General features: G+C 39.4%; 1 protein-coding gene across 1 annotated transcript in view; it reads left to right on the plus strand.

The window, feature by feature from the left end:
- The window catches only part of LOC138146343 (phosphopantothenate--cysteine ligase-like), a 208870-nt gene that overhangs the window by 66943 nt on the left and 119418 nt on the right, over nucleotides 1-22509 (plus strand). The window contains exons 9-10 of the mRNA XM_069068159.1: nucleotides 6031-6143; nucleotides 17537-17616. Of these exons, the coding sequence (XP_068924260.1) occupies nucleotides 6031-6143; nucleotides 17537-17616 (193 nt within the window). The remainder of the gene's footprint in view (nucleotides 1-6030; nucleotides 6144-17536; nucleotides 17617-22509) is intronic.

Here is a 22509-nt window from a genome sequence, read left to right on the forward strand (position 1 = left end):
CCATGATGGAAGAGTTTTGAGGTGAGGAGTGGAGGGAAACTCAAAAAGGGCAAGCATTCTCATGGTGGTCAGAAGAAGCAATATAGGGACACTCTCAAGGTCTTTCTTAAGAACTTTGGTATTGATTCTATGACATAGAAGATACTGGCACAGGACCTTCCAGTGTGGTGTGCCCACATCAGAGAAGGTGCTGTGCTCTATGAGCAAAGCACAATCGAAATAGCTTTCCTATCAGATTGACTAACATGACAAAACAGGAAAATTATGGATGCTGGAGAGGATGTGGGAAGATTGGAGCATTGGTTCATTGTTGGTGGAGTTTTGAACTGGTCCAGCTATTCTGGAGAGCAATTTGGAGCTATGCCCAAAGGGCTATGGAAATGTGCACGTCCTTTGACCCAACAGTACCACTTCTGGGGCTGTATTCCAAAGAGATCAGAGGAATGGGAAGGGGACCCACATGTACAAAAATATTTGTGGCAGTTCTTTTTATAGTGGCCAAGAGCTGGAAATTGAGGGGATGCCCATTGGTTGGGGAATGGTTGAATATGTTGTGGTATATGAATGTGATAGAATACTGTTGTGCTATGGGAAATGATGAGCAGGCAAACTTCAGAAAAACCTGGAAAGACTTAAATGAACTGATGCTGAATGGGGTGAGCAGAACCAGAACATTGTGCACAGTGGCAGTCACATTGTGTGATGACTGACTTTGATAGACTTAGCTCTTCTCAACAATGCAAGGACCTAGAACAATGTCAAAGGACTCAAAATGGAGGGTCCCATCCAGAGAAAGAAATATGGAGTGTGATTGCAGATCAAAGCATACTATTTGCTCTCTCTTTTTTTAGTTTAGTTCAGTTTAATTTTTTCTTTCTCATGGTTCCATTCATTCTGGTTCTTCTGTACAACATGACTAATGTAAAAATGTTTGATGGGAATGTATATGTGGAGCCTATATCGGATTGCATGCCATCTTGGGGAGGGAGAAGGAGGGAAGGAGGGCAGATAAAATTTAAGAGTTATGGAGGTGAATATTGAAAAGTAGAGATAAATTAATTTATTTTTTTTAAAAAGAATTGAAACAGCTCAAAGGAAACACGGGATGTGGAAATTTAGAGAATCCACCCCAATTGTTCACACGGACTATATGTGCCCAATCTGTGGTAGAGCATTCCGAGCTCATATTGATCTGATCAGCCATAGTTGGATACACTGAAGTTTGACTTATATAGTGATATCATTTTGGTCCTCTTCAAGAATGAAGGACAACAACTAGAGGGAAAGAAAGACGTTAAATGGACTCAACTTTTTAAGTAGAGTAGGAGGTAAGTAAGCTCTTCTGCCGGGGGAGGAGGGCGCTGTGGTATGGGAGGATTTGTGGAGAAAAAGAAATTTGGGAGCACCTGTGTTCCATTTGGATTAGCTATGGGGAGAGTAGGGTAGAAAGTCAGTTGTGAGAGCACTGCTGAGATTAGGTGCTTCAAATTTATTGAACATTTACCTCTAGACAGTACAATAGGGTGACTTCTTTTCACTGTGTTCAGGAGTAGGTTTGGAGAAGGCAGATTGTGTAGTAACTGAGGTTTGGAAGTTTCCAAGATGTAAATAGTCACAGGAAAAGAGTTTCTAAGGTAGAGGACCCAGTAGAGTTGAATTGGTTCCAGGGGTGGGGAACCTGTGGCCTCGAGGCCACATGTGGTCCTCTAGGTTCTCAGGTATGGCCCTTTGAATCCAAACTTCACAGAACAAACAAGGGGATTTAAATTTATACTAAAAACCTCAAACTGTACCTACAAGTTCATAATTTCACATATGATCCTCTTTTTATTCTTTGTATATTAAAATGTATGAACATTTGTTTGTTAATGTTTCTTGAGTCACAATAAATATTTTTGATAAAAAAATCAATTTAGGAAGATTGTGGTAGAGAAGGATCTTTGGGAAGATGGGAGAAGATGTAATACAAGAGGGGGATATTGTCCTTGCAGATCCTAGAAGTGAGATAGTGATGGGTAATGATGCCCTCGAGGTATGACCATCTCTACAGGCAGTTGGGGTGAAGTAAAGGCATGAGTCCTAAAGGGTGAAGAAGCTGATTAAGGAGGTCCAGCTGATAAGCAGGAGACTTTGGGTCAGGGAGGCTTCAAGATCCAGTCTTGGGGAGCTGGGTGGTTATGGGGGGTTGAACTGTTGTTATTTATTCACACAGTAATTACAGGCACAGGATATGGCAAGTTTTCCATCTGCTTGCTTTGCTTTGCAACCTCCTGCCCCTTGGGCATTTCCCAAGTACCTAGTGCTAGGTGCTCAGCAGTAATAAATCCCTGAGGTGTTAAGTGGTGATACTGGACAAATGAGGCAGTCGACCAGAGATTTTGGAGTGAGGTGCCTTCCAAATCTGGTCTCTGAAAGGGACTCAAACTAGGCCCTCACCCTCCTGGGATCAAGAAAGGAGAAGGGAGAAGTTAGGGATATGGCAGGGACCAGGCTGTTCCTGTAGACCCAAATGGCCTGTGAGCTCTGTAGTATTAAAAGGTTTGTGTTAGTGTATTATAGGGTGGTAGCTGAAATGAACAGGTGATAAGTAGGAGGAGGGAAGACAAAAGAAGAGAAAGGGAAAGGATTCATTGGAGGAAAAAAACCAAAGGGAATAAAATTCAGAAACACTCTTCTACTTTGAACCCACATTTGATATTCAGGGGGCAGGGTTCAAAAAGGGGTTTATTAGCAATAACTCTCATTTTTACAGTCTTTTGGTCACAACAACCCTATGCGGTAGGTAACACGAATAGGATTGTCTCCATTTTACAGATAAAGGAATAGATACTCTGAGAGGTAAAAGGACTTGCTTAAGGTCACATAACTAGTAACTGCTGGAGCTGAAATTCAAACCCAAGTCTTTATTTACTCCAAGCACTCTTACCAATATACCACATTCCCTCTAGGATACTACTCTAAAAAAAGAGAGAAATCAGGTTCTTAAACAAGCCTTTGTCCTAAAAGAAGTTCTTTAGAATGTGTCCTTGATAGATGTGCTGCTGGATTATCCAAAGGTTGTTGGTCTTTCCTTCTGAGATTGAATTGTAGAGAGAAGGGCCTCGGCTGAGATTTCTCTTGTGAGATCTCAGCTTTGATGAAAATCCAGAGAGTGAGAGATAACATATTGGTCAGTCAAACAAAAAAATAACATTTAAATTAGGTTGAAAGAGATTTTATTATTCAGCATTGTGAAAGCATAGCAACATACTTAATTTGGATCTCACCAGTTTGTAATTTATGATTTTTGTTGTTGTTATTCAGTCATTTGTGTCCAACTCTTTATGACCCATTTGGGTTGTTTTATCTTTTTTTGGGGGGGGGGAGGGGGAAGAAGTGGTTTGCCATTGCCTTCCCCACTGCATTTTACAGATTGAGGAAATTGAAGCAAGCAGGGTTGAGTGACTTTCCCAGGGTCACACAGCTAATAAGTATCTGAGACTAGATTTGAATTCAGGTCTTCCTCACTCCAGGTCCAGTGCTGTATTCACTGGATCACCTAGCTGCCCAATTTGTGATTATTCAGAGATAACTGAACTAAAATTTACTTTTGTGCTGTCTGTGAAATAAGTGCTAAACAAAATTAAAATGTAAAGGTTTCAAGAAGGATTGTCTAATCTAAAAAAAAATCATATAATTTCAACACAGACATGGACCTTAGAGATAAAAGCTTGTTGTAGTCCCTCAGTTGGCATTTAAATCTTTCACAAAATGGTTCCAGACACTTTTTGTGGGTTTATCACACATGACTTTCCTTTCATATTCTCTGTACTCCAGGCAAATTGACCTAGTTACTTTTTTTTTTTTTTTTTAAGCAATCGGGGTTAAGTAACTTGCTCAAGGTTACACGGCCAGTTATTTCTGGGTGTGGTGCTGAGTGTCTGAGCCCGGGATTCGATCTCCAGGTCGTCCCAACACTGGAGCTGGTACTCTTACTCGCTGAGCCACCTGGCCGCCCCTAAGCCATTGGGGTTAAGTAACTTGCTCAAGGTTACATGGCCAGGTGTTTCTGGGTGGGTGCTAAGTGTCTGAGCCCGGGATTCGATCTCCAGGTCTTCTCAACACTGGAGCCAGTGCTCTTACTTGCTGTGCTACCTGGCCGCCCCGACCTAGTTACTTTTACCCAAAATAGGCATTCTGTCTATCTCTACCTCTTCATATTTACATAGGCTGCTCTCCATGCACAGAATACCTTTTCTCACCCCTGCTTAGTAGAGCCCTAACTTCCTTCTAGGTCCAGCCCAGTCTCCAAATAAGGCCTATCCCTGAGTTGCTACTTTCTTCTCCCAGTAATTGCTTTGTATTTACTCTTTTTTTTAAAAAAAATTTGTATTTATTCATAACTATTTGCATGTTGTTTTCCTCTAATAGAATGTAAATTCTTTGAAGAATAGGAACTTTTGTTTTATTCTTTTTATTCCCAGACACCTGGCCCAGTGATTGGCACATAACTAGTTTAATAAATGCTTGTTGAATGAAAGAATGCATTTTACAAATGAGAAAACTAAGGCCCAGAGAGGTTAAAGTGACCTGCATGAAGTCACCTAACTAATTATAGGCAGAACTAGGACCAAAACTAGGCCTTCCTGATGCATCAAATTATGTTCAAGTTGCTGTTCTCCTTACACAAATAAGAACATTCCTAGATAATTTTGAATCTGTGAGATTTTTCTTTTTAAAAAAAAATTTTTTTAGCATTCTTTTTTATTTTGAGCTCTAAATTTTCTACCTCTCTCTAGCTTCTCCCCCACACATTGAGAAAACAAGCAATATAATATCCATTATAATATGAAGTCATGCAAAATATGTTTCTAAATTACTCATGTTGCAAAAGGCAAGAAAAATAAAAAATAAAGAAAGTGAAAAAAATATGCTTCAATTCGCATTCAGAGTCCATCAGTTCTCTCTCTGGAGATAGATAGTATTTTTCACCATGAATCCTTTGGAATTCTTGTGAGTCACTATATTGATCAGAGTAGCAGTTTATTTTTATTACAATATTGCTGTTTTTGTGTACAGTGTTCTCCTGATTCTGCTCACTTCACTTTATATCAGTTCATATAAGTCTTTCTAGGTTTTTCTGAAATCATCTCCTTTGTCATTTCTTATAGCACAATAGTTTTCCATCACATTCATATACCTCAGCTTGTTCAACCATTCCCCAATTGATAGACATCCCAACGATTTCCAATTCTTTGTCACTACAAAAAGAGCTACTATAAATATTTCTGTACATGTAAGTCTTTTCCCTTTTTCTCTGATCTCTTTGGGACAGAGACCTAGTAGTGGTATTGCTAGGTCAAAAGGTATAGTCAGGTGACATGTTACTAGAAGGGAGTCAAGAGGAAAGGGATTTTTCTGGGGCCTGGTCCTGGCAAAGATATATGAATTTTTCTCAGTGAGTGGGTGGTGGTACCATTTTGGATTGGTTGTTTTGTTTTTCTGAGTTTTTTTCAAGACTTTTAGGGTGAGGTAGGCAATTTCAGAGCTCTGTTCCATAGAAGTTACTATCTCCCCATCAATAACAACAACAATAATTTATATTTATTTAAATTTGCTTTGAGGTTTGAAAAGCATTTTTCTCAAAACAGCTGTAAGGTAAGTAGTATTACTATCCCCATTTTACAGATGAAGAAATGGAGGCTCAGAAAACTTTTGACTCGTCCATGATCACAAAACTTGTGTCTACAGCAGGATCACTACAGAGGTCTTCTGACTCTAGAGCCCAGCAGTACTCTTTCCATGCCACTTTTGTCACCTCAGAAGCACCCTGAGTGGCCTGGAATTATGAAGATTGGCTTGAGCTACTCCAAGGAAGTTGTTCATTGGCTTTAGCTGCAATGATTCATTTTTGTATGTGGAAAAATACTATTTTGCGAGATTACAGGGATGGAAAAGTAATGGGCATGGCTTAAATGTCAATGATGGCATCACCAAAATTATCCTTAGATTCAGTTTAGTCAATGCATTTTGTTATTTCTTTCGTTTTAGAATCAACCAACCTGCAGGAAGCAAAGCAGCACAGTTGTGGACTGGATAGAGAGACTCTGGCATTAATAAATCATGTCCAGAAAGACTCAGAAAGAAAAATATATGTGGAATTGGTAAGACTTTAAAGAACTATGTAGTTAATAACTTCAATATTATTATTATTAAATTGCAGAACCTTTGTAGATGTACAATTGATGCCAGTTATGTCCCAATTAGTACAAATAATGAATCTCACCAAGGTGCTGCATTATTTCAATTCACACTTTTTCAAAGTCATAATTATATGTAAAATATGGCTTGGTTCCAGCCCAATGGAAATACGAAATTAAAAAATTTTTAAATAAAATTTTATCTGTTTATTCATATAATAACAAAGGATAAGAAAAATGTATTATAATTTAAGCTAAGTAAAAAAGGTAGTTAAAGAAAGTGAAATTAAAAAAAATTTAAATGACTGAATATTGTATCTAAAAATAAACCTGCACTGATTATATGATGAAAACATTATCATTTAAAATATTTTAGCAGCACAGACTGAACTGTCTTCTTTCTTTAAATCTTCATACATACACTAATAGGCACATAGAACTTTATCTACATCTTGGGGAATTTGCACATTCACATTCTCATACAATGAACCAAATGTAACTGAATGACCTGGAATATTACATAAAACCAGTAATGCTTTAAATGTGATATTGCTGTCCTTGAAATATTTTTCAACATGTGGGCTAAAATAACTTGAAGACCAGCCTTTGGAAACAGCTTTAGTCACCCATGCTTCTTATTTGCCTACCAAAAAATAGGAAGCAATCAATGTGATTTAGTGTCTCTTGAGCTTTTGAGACCAATTAACAAGAATTGGTTTTAATTTAAAATCTCCTTTGGCAATACCTCCCAAGAAACGTGTGAGGCAATCTGTAGACACTTTAAATCCAGGTTGAGTTTTTTCTTTCTTAGAGCTGTAAGTTCTGGAAGGAATCCTTTTCTAGAACAAGCCCATTTCATCCACATTAAAAATGTATTGATCACTGTATCTACCTTCTTTGATTTTTTTCTTCAAGACATCGGCATTATTTAGCTTCATCATCCTTAACTGCACTTGCCACCCCTCTGGTAATTTTTTTTCTTTTTTTTTCACTGTTAAATATCACTGGATGGATACTTTTTTTTGAGGTACAAATTTTTTCTCCCTGTTTTTCCCCTACCCACCCCCCCAAACTAGCAGTCCCACAGGATATCCCCTCCTCCAATCTGCTCTCTCCTATATTTTCTCCCATACCCCTTTCACCTTTTCCTGTGGATCTCTATGCCCCAGTGCCTGTATATTTTATTTCCCAATTACATGTAAAATGGTATTAATAATAGTATATATATATATTTGAATATTTGATTTTAAAACTTTGAATTCCAAATTCATTCCCTTCCTCCCTTGTCACCCACCCTTACTGGGAAGATAAGCAGTTCAGTATAGGTTGTATATGTGTGGCTAATGCAAAACAATAACATAGTAGATATATTGTAAAAGACTGACTATATTTCCCTCCCTCCTATCCCACCTCCCTCTTGCTCTATTCTCTACTTTGATCTTGTCCCTTTTCAAAAGTGCTTCCAACTTCTCTCCCCACCCCAGCCTGCCTTCCCTTCCATCATCCCCACTCTCATCCCCTTCCCCCCTACTCTCCTGGAGGGTGAGATACCCTATTTAGTGTGTCTTTCATTCCCTCCCCAAGCCAAATTCGATGGGAATAAGGTTGACCCATTCCCTTTTGTCTTCCTGTTCTTCCCCTCCATTATTTAACAGTTTTCCCTTGCCTCTTCTATATGAGATAGTTTACCCCATTCTGTCTCTCCCCATCTCCTCTCATTATATTCCTCTCTCACCTCTTAATTTCACCTTTTAAGTATCATACATTCCTGTTAAATTGGTCCTGTGCCCTCTATCTATATATACCTGTAAGTCTATATACACACATTCACATTTGTATTCATGTGCCCATATACCCTCATATATATATATATAGATATAGATATACATATACATATATATATATACATATATATATTTCTATTCCCTTCAACTACTGAGAAAAGTTTCATAAGTTACAATTATTATTTTTCCATGTAGGAATGGTAATAGTTCAACTTTGATAAGTTCCTTATGATTTCTTTTCCCTGTTTACTTTCTCATGCTTCTTGTATCTGAATGTCAAATTTTCTGTTCAACTCTGGTTTTTTCAGCAAGAATGCTTGAAAGTCCTCTATTCCACTGAATGACCTTATTTCCCCTGAAACATGATACTCAGTTTTTCCGGGTAGGTGACTCTTGGTTTTAATTCTAGCTCCTTTGACCTCCAGAATATCATATTCCAAGCCCTTTAATCTCGCAGTGTAGAAGCTGCCAGATCCTGGGTTATCCTGATTGTGTTTCCACAATATTCAAATTGTTTCTTCCTGGCTGCTTGTAATATTCTCTCCTTAATTTGGGAATTCTGGAACCTGGCTATAATATTCCTAGGAGTTTTCTTTTGGGGATTTTTTTCAGGAGGTGATCGGTGGATTCTTTCAACCTCTATTTTGCCCTCTGGTTCTAAGGTATCAGGGCAGTTTTCTTTGAAGGATGATTTCTAGGTTCTTACTTTGATCATGGCTTTCAGGTAGTCCAGTAATTTTTAAATTATCTCTCCTGGATCTATTTTCCAGGTCAGTGGTTTTTCCTATGAGATATTTCACATTGCCTTCTATTCTCTCATTTGTTTGGATCTGTTTAACAGCATCTTGATTTCTCATAAAGTCATTAGCTTCCATTTTCTCCAGTCTAATTTTGAAGCAATGATTCTCCTCATTGCCTTTTTGAGCCTCTTTTGCCATTTGAGTCAGTCTGTTTTTTAAAATGTTATTTTCCTCAGTCAGGCTGTTGACTCTCATTTCATAATTTTCTTGCATCGTTCTCATTTCTCTTCCCAATTTTTCCTCCACTTCTCTTATCTGCTTCTTAAGGTCCTCTATGGCCTGTAACCAGCTTGTATTTTCCTTGGAAGCTTTTGGTGCAGGAGTTCTTATTTCACTGTCTTCCTCCTGTTCCATGCCTTGCTCCTTTTTGTCCCCAAAATAGGAGTCTAATGTTGGAATCTTCTGTCTGCTTTGTTTCTTTTGCCTGGTCATGTCGCCCCCTCAGTCACTTGACCCCTGGGCTTTTTGCCACAGTAGGACTCTGCCACCAGACAGGGGAGCTTTCATCCCAAACACTGGATTTTTCTCAGTTGCCAGAGGTATTAGTTGGGTGTCCTCTCTGAAGCCTCCACACGCTCTGACAAGCTGGACACACACCCCAGGACCTCTACCCTAGACTGCAATCCAGATCCAAGCAGATTAAAGCAAGAGTGATTACCCCTCAGACTGGTGCTTGGTACCCCTACACTCTGCAGGCCAGGAGCTGAAGCTGCCACATGGAGCTGGCTGGCTGTGCCGAGTCTCAGCTGCTTCTCGCCCCGGGAGCAAAAACCACACACTCCCACTTACTGGTCCCAAAGTCCAGACTGCACTGACTTCTCACTTTGTCCTTCGCATCTATGTGTTGATAAATCTGGAAACAGCCACAGCTGCTGCTGATCTGGTGTCCCTCCTGCTGCCAGCTGGTCAGGCCTGCCCTGGGGATAAAGCCGCATTGTAGGGCTGGGCTCAGCACTGCACTGGCCGATTCCTGCCGGCCTGCCTGGCTGTCCTCAGCGGGAGGTTAGCTTCTCTGTGTCATTTTGTGGGTTCTGCAGCTCCAAAGTTTGTTTAGAGTCCCCTTTTTACATGGATTGGGGATGGTGGAAGCCAGAGCAGCGGGGAAGTCCTGCTTCTACTCCGGCATCTTGGCTCTGTACCCCCTCTGGTAATTTTAATGTGAAATTGAACAGGATCTTAAAATCAGTTGAAACTACTAACATTTGCAGTAAAAGTTTCTTTATTATCTACTTTATCTCCATTTTCCTTCACTACCTTAAATAAGCTTGAAGCTTTTGTCTGAATGACTGCTCTGCTAAGTAGAATGAATTTTTGATTTATTCTTATGGCATAATAGAATTGCATTATGTTCATTGGCATAGTTCTAATTTAAAACCAGATGGTAGCAGCTGAAAATATGGCATGGTAAAGGTAACAGTCTCTCTGGTACTAGTCCTCAACCCAGTTTATTAATAACTTTGATCTCATGATCTCTTCTGAATCACTCACCTTGCCTGAGGAAGATTTTACTTAAGTTCAGCAGAATCTAAGCTACTTTGTGCAGGAGAAGTAATGTTTCTAGGAATATGTGACCTTAAGGAGACCTGAATTAGATATCCTGAAGTTCCTTTCTATGAAGGTAAAGAATTAGGGTAATCAGTTTATAAACTATCAATAGGGAAAATTTTATCTCCTCCTTCTCTACTGCAGATATGCACATGTACCATAAACATACTAGGATATGCATTGACAGGTTATTCATACACATATCAATTATAAAATATATTGATATATATTATAAATGTAGAGATGAGCTACAGATAAATAGATGAGACACAAAGATGAGCACAGGTGCACTAACTAATACCCAAGATGCCTCCAGGTGGTGCAGGGCCCAGACTCCAGAAGACCTGGAGTCAAGTCTATCCTCAAACATTTTCTATCCTGGGTAAATCCCTTTATCTACCTCAGTTTCTTCATCTGTAAAATTAAAATAATAGTGATTGTGTATGTTATTCCCTCCTTAGGCCAAATTCAATGAGAATCAGGTTGTCCCATTCCCTTTCACCTTCCTGCTCTTCCCCTCCATTGTAACAGTTTTCTCTTGCCTCTTTTACATGGGATAAATAATTACCCTAATCTATTGCTCCCTTCTTCTTGAAAGTCCTCTATTTCATTGAATGACCATATTTTTCCCTGAAGCACTATACTCAGTTTTGCTAGGTAAGTGATTCTTGGTTTTAGTCCTAGCTCCTTTGACCTCCAGAATATCATATTCCAAGCCCTTTAATCCATTAATGTAGAAGTTGCTATTGTGTTATCCCAATTGTGTTTCCATAATACTCAAATTGTTTCTACCTAACTGCTTGCAGTATTTTCTCCTTGACCTGGGAACTCTGGAATTTGGCTATGATATTCCTAGGAGTTTTCTTTTTTTATTATTTTTTGGTGGGCAATTGGGGTTAAGTGACTTGCCCAAGGTCACACGGCTAGTTTTTGTGTTAAGTGTCTGAGGTCAGATTTGAACTCAGGTCCTCCTGTCTCCAGGGCTGGTGCTCTATTCACTGCGCCACCTAGCCATCCAAGGAGTTTTCTTTTTGGGATCTTTTTCAAGAGGTAATTGGCGAATTCTTTCAATTTCTATTTTGCCCTCTGGTTCTAGAATATCAAGTCAATTTTGCTTGAGAATTTCTTGAAAGATGGTGTCTAGGCTCTTTTTTTGATCATAGCTTTCAGGTAGACCAATAATTTTTAAATTATCTCTTCTGGATCTATTTTCCAGGTCAGTGGTTTTCCCAATGAGATATTTCACATTACCTTCTATTTTTTCACTTGTTTGAATATGTTTTATAGTATCTTGATTTCTCATAAAGTCATTAGCTTCCAGTTGCTCCAGTCTAATTTTGAAGGAATTATTTTCTCCAGTGAGTTTTTGAAACTCCTTTTCCTTCTGGCAAATTCAGTTTTTTAAAGCATTCTTCTCCTCATTGGCTTTTTGGGCCTCTTTTGGCATTTGAGTTAGTCTATTTTTTAAGGTGTTATTTTCTTCAGTCAGGTTGTTGACTCTCTTTTCATGATTTTCTTGCATCGGGGTTGCTAAGTGGCGCAGTGAATAGAGTACCTGCCCTGGAGTCAGGAGGACCAGAATTCAAATCCGGCCTCAGACACTTAACACAAAAAAACTAGCCATGTGACCTTGGGCAAGTCACTTAACCCCAATTGCCCTCCAAAAAGCAAAAAAAAATTTCCCCATGATTTTCTTCCATTATTCTCATTTCTCTTCCCAATTTTTCTCCACTTCTCTTACTTGATTTTTCAAAATCGTTCTTGAGCTCTTCCATGGCCTGTAACCTATTCATATTTTTCTTGGAAGCTTTTGGTGCATGAGTTCTGACTTCGCTGTCTTCCTCCCACTCTATGCTTTGATTCTTTTTGTCCCCAAAAAAGGATTCTATTGTCTCTTTGTGCTTCCATTATTTGTTCATATTGGGAGCCAATTACTTGACTTTTTAGCTCTTTGCCATGGTAGAACTCTGCTTCCAGAATGGAAAGAGCTATGTCCCAAATTACTGGGGTTTTTGCAGCTGCCACAGCTATTAGATGGGTGCCATCTCTACAGCCCCTACAAGCTCTGGCTCACTGGTCACACACCCCAGGACTACCACCCAGGACTGCAATCCGGATCCAAGCAGGTCAAAGCAAGAGTGATTACCCTCTGAATGGTCACTTGGTCCTCCTACAATCTGCAGGCTAGGAGCTCCGGAAGCAGCCATGCAGCAGCAGCCACCATGTCTCCCCCACTTCTTGCTCCAGGGGTAGCAGCTGGACCGTGTTCCCCCTGTTCCACCAAAGTTCCACATTGACCTTTTACTTTGTCTTTGGCATTTGTAGATTGAGAACTCTGGAAACCTCTACAGCTGTTGGTGATTTGCTCTCATGAAGTCTTCTTCAGCTGCTGCAGATTGGGGCTGCCCTGGGGCTAAAACCTCTGCGTGCCTGGCTTCCTTAAGTGGGAAATTTGTTTCTCTCTGTCACTTTGTGGGTTCTGTAGCTCTAAAGTTTGTGGGTTCTCTAAAATATGTCATTTTTTACATGTTTTGGAGGAGGTGGAAGCTGGAGCCACACGAAAGTCCTGTTTCTATTCCCTCTAAATCACTTTTGAGTAGAGAAATACAAATTAAAACAACTCTGAGGTACTACTTCACACCTATCAGCTTAACTAATATGACAAAAAAGGAAAATGATAAATGTTAGAGAGGATGTGGCAAAATTGGAGTGCTAATTCATTATTGATGGAAGTGTGAACTGATCTAGTCATTCTGCAGAGTAATTTGGAACTATGCCCAAAGGACAACCAAACTGTGCATATCCTTTGATCCAACAATGCCACTATTGGGTCAATATCCAAAAAATCATAAAAAAGGTAAAAGGACCTACATATGCAAAAATATTTTAGCAGCCTTTTTTGTGGTGGCAAAATATTGGAAATTAAGGGCCTACCCATCAATTTGGGATTGACTGAACAAACTGTGATATATGAATGTAATGGAATACTATTGTGCAATAAGAAATGGTGAACAGGCAGATTTCAGAAAAACTTGGAAAGATTTGTACAAATTGATGTGTACAATGTTTTTCTGGTTCTGCTCATTTCACTTTGCATCAGTTTGTACATGTCAGCAACATTGTATGATGATCAGCTATGAATGACTCAGCTCTTCTCAGCAACATAGTGATCTAAGACAAGTACAAAGTACTCACAAAGGAAAATGCTATAATATTCAGATAAAGAACTGATGGACTCTGAATGCAGATCAAAGCATACTTTTTCACTTTATTATTTTTCATGGTTTTAATTTTTTTTTGCTTTAGATCTGTTTCTTCTTTCACAACTGTGACTAATATGGAAATGTTTTATATAACAGCATATGTATAACCCATATCAAATTACCTACCATTTTAGAAAGAGGGGAGGAGAGGGAGGGAGAAAAATTTGGAACTCAAAATCTTATAAAAATTAATCTAAAAATTGGCTTGACATTTAATTGGGAAAAGAATAAAATAATATTAACAAAAAAGATTATTAGGCACAAGACAGAGAGATTCACTCATATCAAAGACATTTTCTAGGAATCTCAGACAATATAGTCATGTCCTTGCCAAGCTCTGGAGCCTTCTTGGGTGTGATTCACTGCAATAATCAGCTTGCCTCTTCAGACCCAGTTGGTCAGCTTTATCTCTTGTCAGCCAGTAACCATCTTTCTTCCTTCTTTAATATCCTAGTTAATCCATATTTGTCATAAGGGCTTTGTTTTTCTTTTTCTTTTTCAGTTATATAGGAGGGAGAAAAGGCAGATAATTTTAAAAGTGAGATTTAATTTAAAAACCTGAAAAAAAGAAAAAATAATATGTATCAAAATCTTGTGAAATCAGTTCCAAATCATATATAACAAATGTTTGCCGCAAAAGACTATTGCATAGTAAAGGTTTTCTTTAAAAGGCAAAAAAATAATTATTATATTTTAATTAGTGCTGTCCTGACCATAGTGCTAGGCACTATCTCCAAGTATTAGGGACACAAAACCAAAAGAGAATTAGTCCTTCCCCTTGAGAAGCTTACATTCTAATGAGAAGACAATACATACTCATGTAGGCTTTGTGTGGCATTTCTTTGTAGGAGATGGTACCAGAAGATGAACCAGAAAAGGTCTCCCTCAGTCCTGAAGCAAACCAGGGATTCCTGGAGTCAATATTATATATGAGGAATAGCAAATATTCTCATATGCCTAGATTGTAAAGAGCATGGAGAAAGGCAGGAAGAGCCTGGATTGTTTAGAGCTTTAAATACCAAATACTTTATGTGTGATCTTACAACTAAGAGGGAATCTCTGGAGTTCATTGAGTGCCTGGGGGTGGGGAATACGGTTAGACCTCTTCTGGGTCCTTCTTTAAGGTTTTCAAATAACTCATGTTGTCCTCACAACCATACTGGGAGGAAGGTGCTATATTATCCATTTTACAGATAAGGAAATTAAGGCAGAGCTTAAGTGACTTACCTAAGGTCACACAACTAGCATGAGGCTGAATTTGAATTCGAGTGTCCCTAACTCTGGATCTTATCTTTTTTTTTTTGCCTTTTTTTTTAAGAGGGCAATTGGGGTTAAGTGACTTGCCCAAGGTCACATGGCTAGTTTTTGTGTTAAGTGTCTGAGGCTGGATTTGAATGCAGGTCCTCCTGACTCCAGGGCTGGTGCTCTATTCGTTGTGCCACCTAGCCGCCCTCTGGATCCTATCTTTATCCAATGTGTTACCTACCTGCCTAGATAGAGCATTTATTAAACTCTTACTGTGTGCCATATAGTGAGTTATGTATGTCCTGGGAATACAAATATGAGTGAAAAAGACAGTCCCAGATCTCAGGGAGCTCACAATCTAATGCGACAATTTGCCAACAGCTATATACAAACAAGCTATAAACATGATGAATTAGAAATAATCAACAGAGAGAAAGCACTAGAATTAAGGGGCATTAGGAAGAGCTTCCTGTAGAAGATTGGCGCTTAGTTGGGGAGCCAGGCTGCCAAGAGGCAGAGATGAGGAAGGAGAACATTGTAGGCATGGAGACAGCTGGTGATAAGGAATAGCAGGGAGGCAAGGGTCATTGGGTCACAGGGTACACAGTGGGCTGAAGATGTAAGAAGACTGGTGAGGTAGGAAGGGCTTTAAAAGACAAATAGGGTTTTATAGTTGACCCTGGAGGAGGTAGAGCTACTGGAGTTTGATGAATGGGAGTGGGGTAGGGGGGGAGGCCACATAGTGACCATGGTAAGACTTATACTAGAGAAAGATCCATTTGGGCTGAGTAGAAGGTAGGCTGGAGGGGGGAGCCCTGAGGCAGGAAGACCAGCCCGAAAGCCATTGCAGTCGTCCAGGTGTGAGGTGAAGAGCGCCTGGGCCAGGGTGGTAGCAGAGTCAGAGGAGAGGAGGCACATGCAAGAGATGGCAGGAAGGTATAGTCAGCAGGCCTTGACCACTGATTGGCTAGGGGAGGCTGTGAGAGGGCAGGGAGCTGAGGACAAAACCTGTCTTTCAAGCTTGGGTGTCTGGGAGGATGCATTCCCCTCGATAATAAGAGGAAAGTTAGGAAGAGGAGAGAGTTTAGAGCAGGTTCCCCACCCCTGGTTTAGAGGGAAAGAATGAGTTCAGTCTTAGACAGATTGTGCTGAATATAAAAGGGAGTTGGAGGGGTGATGTGAGGCATCACAGATATGGCCTGGTTTGAAGAGAGCATGATACAATGTTTCCCTGATAATAAGACCTATCCCGAAAATAAGCCCTCCCCTTACTGTGTAAGATTCCTCTAAAATAAGCCCTCCCCCGAAAATAAGCCCTATTGAGATTGCTACTGTAGTGAAGGTGATCCCCTGCGCTACACGCTACATTACGGTACCCTCTGTATGCACGGTTCCCCCCCCCCCCCAAACGCATGCCGCGCTCCGAGCTGCATCCAATCAGAGCTGCAGCAGTGAGCGCATCATCCTGTTCTTCCCCAGTGATTTGCTTATTGAATAAAGGTACATTTTTTTGTTCACATTTACCTGTTTATTAAAATTGCTGTCAATGTTCATTAAAATAAGCCCTCCCCTGAAAATAAGCCCTCTGGTGTTTTTCTGTCCAAAAAAATAATAAGACAGTGTCTTATTATCGGGGAAACACGGTATATCTGGCATGGCTGCTTCTTCAAATGGAGGTTTGGGGAGGAGCTCCCAGATGGGAGGGAGAGACCAGAGGGGTGAGAAGGACACTCTGAGGTATCAGGGGCTGGTCCAGGTTTAAAGAGAGCAAATCTGTTAACCTTTAATCCACATTTTCCTCACCCAATCGCCCAATATTTAGTAAAGTCAATTAGTAAGTAATTAACTTGCTTGCTGCCTTTTGTTTGTGGGTTTTTTTTTAAACAAACAAAACTTATAAAGCCAATAAGTGTTATGCTTCAAAACATTCATACTTACTAAAACTCCCCTACTGGAAATGTTTTCAGAGATCATCCACTAGCAGCACACAAAAGCTAGTTTATTTACTTTATTTTAAAAAACCCAAACAGTATTACTCAGATTATTCATTAAATTTAACTATGAATGACCTTTAGCTATTTCCAAAAACCCCCTCCTCAAAAGACAAAAGTTGTCCATCATTGAGGATACAGAGAAGAATATGTGAGCTCTCTGAAGAAAATTCCAGTGAAGTGTCCCCCCAAAAATGTTCTGAGTATTAGAAGTATTCTAGAATTCATTGGGTGTAAGCTCCCTCAGGGACTCCTGTGGAAAGGATAAAGTGTGAATGATTTATGGTGTTTGCTAATGATCACTTACATTTCTTTAGAGTTGCACTTAATATAGATGTAATTATTTATATGCAGCATGAGATTTTTTCACTGTAGAATATCTAGGAAGGACATGAACATTGAGAGCTTTTATTCACAGGATTTATGGATTCTTTATGTTCAAGAGAATGAGCAAGTTGTGGAACATTTAAGAGAGTCTTCTTTTTGTATTTATTCTGTGTGTTTATGTACAGACTTGTGATCTCCTGGTAAAGTGGAAGGTCCTTGAGGGCAGCGACTGTTTCTTTGTCTTTGTCTTTGCATTCTCGCACCTAACAGAGAGTCTGACAGAGCACTTACACACTTAATGAATGCTTGGTGATTGATTCATGTTTATGACAGTCTGTGCTGCTGTAACTTATTTGTCATTTTAAATGACAAATTTTAAATTTGTCATTTTAAATTTGGCAGGATAAAAAGAAAGAAATAGTGACCAAAGACAACTGTGAAGCAGAAAGAAATGAAAAAAATGATGGGACATTCCGTGAAAGGTGAGCTTTGTGATCAGAAACAGCAACAAAGAACAAACTGCTCACACCCCCCATCCCATATTACTGCCAGTAGCCAGCCAAGAAGAGGGAGGGGACTGTTGCTGTCTTTATTTCCCTTTGCTCCATTACTGACTCCTGGGGAAGAGGATGACTGGGGGGAGTAACCTCTTTGCCCTTCTCTTCTTGTTCCTTCAGAGGGACTGCAGTGCCTAGACCAAATTAATGAGAAACTCCTCTAATCACCCTTGCAAATTCCATGCCTTCCCACCTGTCATTCAGGAATGTTGTAGAGGATGTTCAGAACAACCAGACTGTGTCCCAGATGGGATCATACACATAACTGTAGTTTGGACTCACTTAATTCTTGTCAGGAGCCCCGTTCATTAGCAGGTATTATTTAAACCTAATCATTAAAAATCCAAGCCTGCGTTGTTGGCCTAAGCTCAAACTGCTAGCATGTATTGATTTCCTGACTCTCTGTACTGTCTCATTGTAAGAAGGGAGAGTTTGCTCTGAATGTTGCATTTGGGGATTAAATGAAACCGTATCTGGAACCACTTCCCCTTTAATCCTTATCTGTTAAAGTAGTAGTGACTGCTGTTGTTTCTGCTTCCTCCTTGAAGAGGCCCATAACATTAAGGAGGTGATGTCAGGACATGGAAGTGAATTGGATTTAACTGGGGGAGGACTGATACAGTAAGAAAGAATACCATAATGACAGATTGACTTATTTAGGTAGTTTGCTTTCTTTGTAATAATTATGTCTTATCTTTAACAGTGGATGGAGTCCTGTACTGCCACTCCATCCTCTCACCCATTAATTTGGCCGAAAGATCAACCACAGCTCATTCATAAAATGCTGAGATTAGACAGCTCTAGCAGAGATTATTCTAGTCCAATTCCCTACTATCAAAATAGATGGCATCTAAGCTTTGGTGCATAAATGAAAATATTTTCCATTTCCAAAGACCTTTCTACTGAGGAGCAGCTTTCCTTAGTAATCTTTTTAATATTTTATTTTCTTCATGGTTAAAAAATTCTCATACTTTAGTTTAAATCTGCTTTCCTATATTTGTCACCATATTCTTAAATTTAATTAAAAACAATAAAACAGAAAGAGGGGAGGGTAGATAGCACAGTGAATGGAGCACTGGCCCTGGAGTCAGGAGGACCTGAGTTCAAATTCAGCCTCAGCCACTTAACACTTACTAGCTCTGTGACCTTGGGCAAGTCACTTAACTCCAGTTGCCCTGCCGTCCCCCTCAAATAAATAAATGAAACAGAAAGAGACCCTAATATTGGCTCCCCAGTCACTGTGAATGGTTTCATTTTGGTCACAGAGAGGAATAGGTTTGTTAAAATGATGGAATAACTATTAAGGAAATATTTTTGTTACTTCTCTGTAAGTCTTTAAAATTAGGATAGCATTTCTCTTGGAAATGTCCCATGGCTCACAATTTTAGTGTCAAAATAAACTTCTTTGTTATTACAAGCTAGGACAGGGAGAGCCACCAATTGGCTTGCAGAGAAATTTCTTTGAAGCAAGTGGGCTATCGTTATAAGCAATTTCTAGCTAATACCTATGGTAAAAAAAATGAAGAAGGGAAAAAATAAAGGGTAGTAAGTCTTGATCACAACTTTTTATTAAGTACAAGTTAACAGTGTTCCATACAAGGAGAGATGAGGATGGAATATGCTGTTCTCAGATAAAATTATGTAAGGTTCCTTATAGAACTGAGAGGAACTTTGGTGATGAGAGGCACATAGTAGGCAAGAAAGGCCTTGCAAGCAGTCCAGTGCAAGGGTCAGTCTGAATGCAGAGGATTGGGTGTAACTGTGCATGGCCTAGGGATAGCTTCATTCATGTCACCAAAGAGAGCTCACTGGTCCCTGAGCCTGCTCGGGATCAGGGGGCTTACAGTGATCCTGCTTAAAGGCAAAGGCGTAGATTTGAACTAGATAACCTTTTCAGATCCAATTTGCCCTAAGTAATAGAGGGAGGTAATTAAAACTATCCTGAGTAAAAGACTCTTTTCTTTGCACTCATGCTTAGCTATGAGTTTTTGGGGTAAGGAGCTTGTTCTATATTAGTAAGTGGAAACTAAAAGTCATTAAGGAATTAGAAGTGGTAATAATGTCATATGAATCCAATGAAAATATTGCCAAGTGTTTGCCGAGCTTGGCCACTTACTGTACTGTACTATATACTCTCATCCTTCTTTTTTCTCACTTTGTCCCTGGAATATACACATGGCTACTGGTGGAGTACTCAGATACCTAATGCTCAACCTCTATTACCCCATTTTTGTTTTCTAGGAGAGGGATGCTAGTATTTTGTTTTTTAGGTAAAGTGTATGTATGCCCCCAACCCTCATGAAATCAAATTTACTGTCAGACAGATGGCCTAAATGCCATGACAAGTTAAATTCTACAGATATGGATATACAAATAAGGATATTAGACTTGTTATATCATCCTAATTTGAACCATCCATTGATTAGAATTTAAAAGTTGCCAAAGATAAGGCAATCAGTAGCAAATATTTATTGATTACTATTTATATGACTAATATTGAGTAATAATACTTTGCATGACCAGTAACTGTATAACTAATGTATACCCACATAATTAAGAATTCACTACAACATTATTGTTCTTGATTATAGTCTCTCCTGTATCAAAAACAATTTGCTAGTACTTTAGGTGTTAAGGGTTGTACCTTGAAGAACACTAGAAAATTGAAGACACACAGTAAATGACATTTGAATTTAATCAAAGTTGTGTGCTAGAATTCAGTATTAGGCAGCAAATGATGGCTGTATTCCATACACTGGAAAAAGTGCACATATTAGTGCATGTCTGCACTATGCAAGTGTACTGAACACCTGATAGAATATAAAAGTTTCAGAGCCTGGATTAGAAATAAAGGCTGCTTGATTTGCATTTGGCAATCTGAAATTTCTCTATTTGGACAAAGGCTTGTTTTGACATATGGTGTCATGTTGTCCTTATTAAAGATGACCACAAATGTTCTGTAAGGGAAAGGCAATGCCATGATTCCAATTAAGTAATGGGCTATGAGGTACTTTTAATAGAAGATACAAGAAGTTTTTGCAATGAATTTTTTTTTGCTTTTTTGGGGGGGAAGGTAATTGGGGTTAAGTGACTTGCCCAAAGTCACATGGCTAGTAAGTGTGTCAAGTGTCTGAGGTAGGATTTGAACTCAGGTCCTCCTGACTCCAGGGCCGGTGCTCTATTCACTGTACCACCTAGCCACCCCTGCAATGAATTTTTTTTATGGAGAAATTTTTTTATTTAAAAATTTTTGACATAATAATAGCTCTGAGCTTATCCTCCTCAGAGCAGATGAGACCCTATACAACTTAAGCTCTGAGTTGTGCTACTCCACTCTAGCCAGCTATCTGAAATGGTTGGCTAATGCTTTAGTCAACTGCATTAGGCAAATGTGGAGACAGTGGCTTTCTGCTACCCATATAGTTTAAGCTGATGACCACCCTAAATTCTTATCTTCTATACAATTACTACAGAGGCTATTCTGGAGGATTCTGAGCTAACTTACATAGTTGGGACAATTGTGGACTTTCTTAGGATGCTGTTCTCTGAATCTAAAATTCTAAGGTTCCAAAGATTTTAGGGACACAAAGGCCACCTGAGACTTCTATTCCTTAGCCATTCATCAGTAATAAGCAATAATGAATCTGTAGGGTAATATTAGGTACACTCAAGGAATGATTCATTGTCCCTTCCCCAACGGGAAGTGGACAGGATGCCTGCATTATCTTTAGCCCATAGTAGCATTGTTACATTAAAAAGTAGACGTTTTGAGAGGTCCAGATGATGCAGTGCGCAGAGGCCCGGACAATGCCTGGTCAATGTGGCAGCAAGTTGATCCACCAACTGCAAGGGCTATTCCCAGACCTATCACTGCAGGGCTGGGATCTGACAGCGCTGGGTAAGAGACAAATGCAAGGCCCGTGGCAGTGGCAGCAGCTACTCCTGGGACTACCAACCCACAGCCTGGAAATTTAAAAAGTCCCTATCTGAACTTCCAGGGACTAGGATGGCAGAGTGAACCCTGGCTCTTCCAATACCCCCCCGCCCCGAAAACACAGTAATTATTGCCCCAGAGCAAAATTTTAAACAGTAAAGGCTTGGGAACCCTAGAGGAAGGGCGGCTAAGGCCCTGCCTCAAAATGGATAAAAAACAGACTGCAAAGACAAAAACTCTAGAATCCTATCATGGTGAACAGGAGGAACCAAATTCAGAAGGAGAGAGTATTGACTCAACACCCACAGCTGAAGCCTCAACAGGGAATATGAACTTGTCTCAAGCACAGAAAGCATTCTAAGATGAGCTCAAAAAGAACTTTGAAAACCAAATTAGAGAGGTAAAAGATAAAATCAGTAATTCTTTTAAAATCAAAATTAGAAAAACATTGCAATGAAGAAAACAGCTCCTTAAAAAGAAATGTATGATCTGAAAATGGAATCTGAACATATGGAAAAGGAGCTTCAAAAACTAACCAAGGAAAATAATTCGCTAAAAATTAGAATCAACCAAATTGAAGCTAATGACTTCAGTTTGGCACCAAGAATCGGTCAAACAAACATCAAGAAGGAAAAATTAGAAAAAGCAGTAAAATATCTCAATGGGAAAATAATTAACCTGGAAGACAGATCCAGGAGAGATAATCTGAGAATTATTGGCCTACCATAAAATCATGATGAAAACATGAGCCTGGACAACATCTTCCAAGAACTCATCAAGGAAAACTGCCCTGAGATCTGTAGAACCAGAGGGTAAAATAGGAATAAAGAGAACCCACTGGACACCTCCTGAAATAGATTCCATATTGAAAAGTCTGCGAAATG

The sequence above is a fragment of the Petaurus breviceps genome, unplaced genomic scaffold (genome assembly GCF_028583685.1).
Source record: "Petaurus breviceps papuanus isolate PSGF00001 unplaced genomic scaffold, PetGlider_PUasm1.0 90760, whole genome shotgun sequence".
NCBI classification, from domain to species: Eukaryota; Metazoa; Chordata; class Mammalia; order Diprotodontia; family Petauridae; genus Petaurus; species Petaurus breviceps.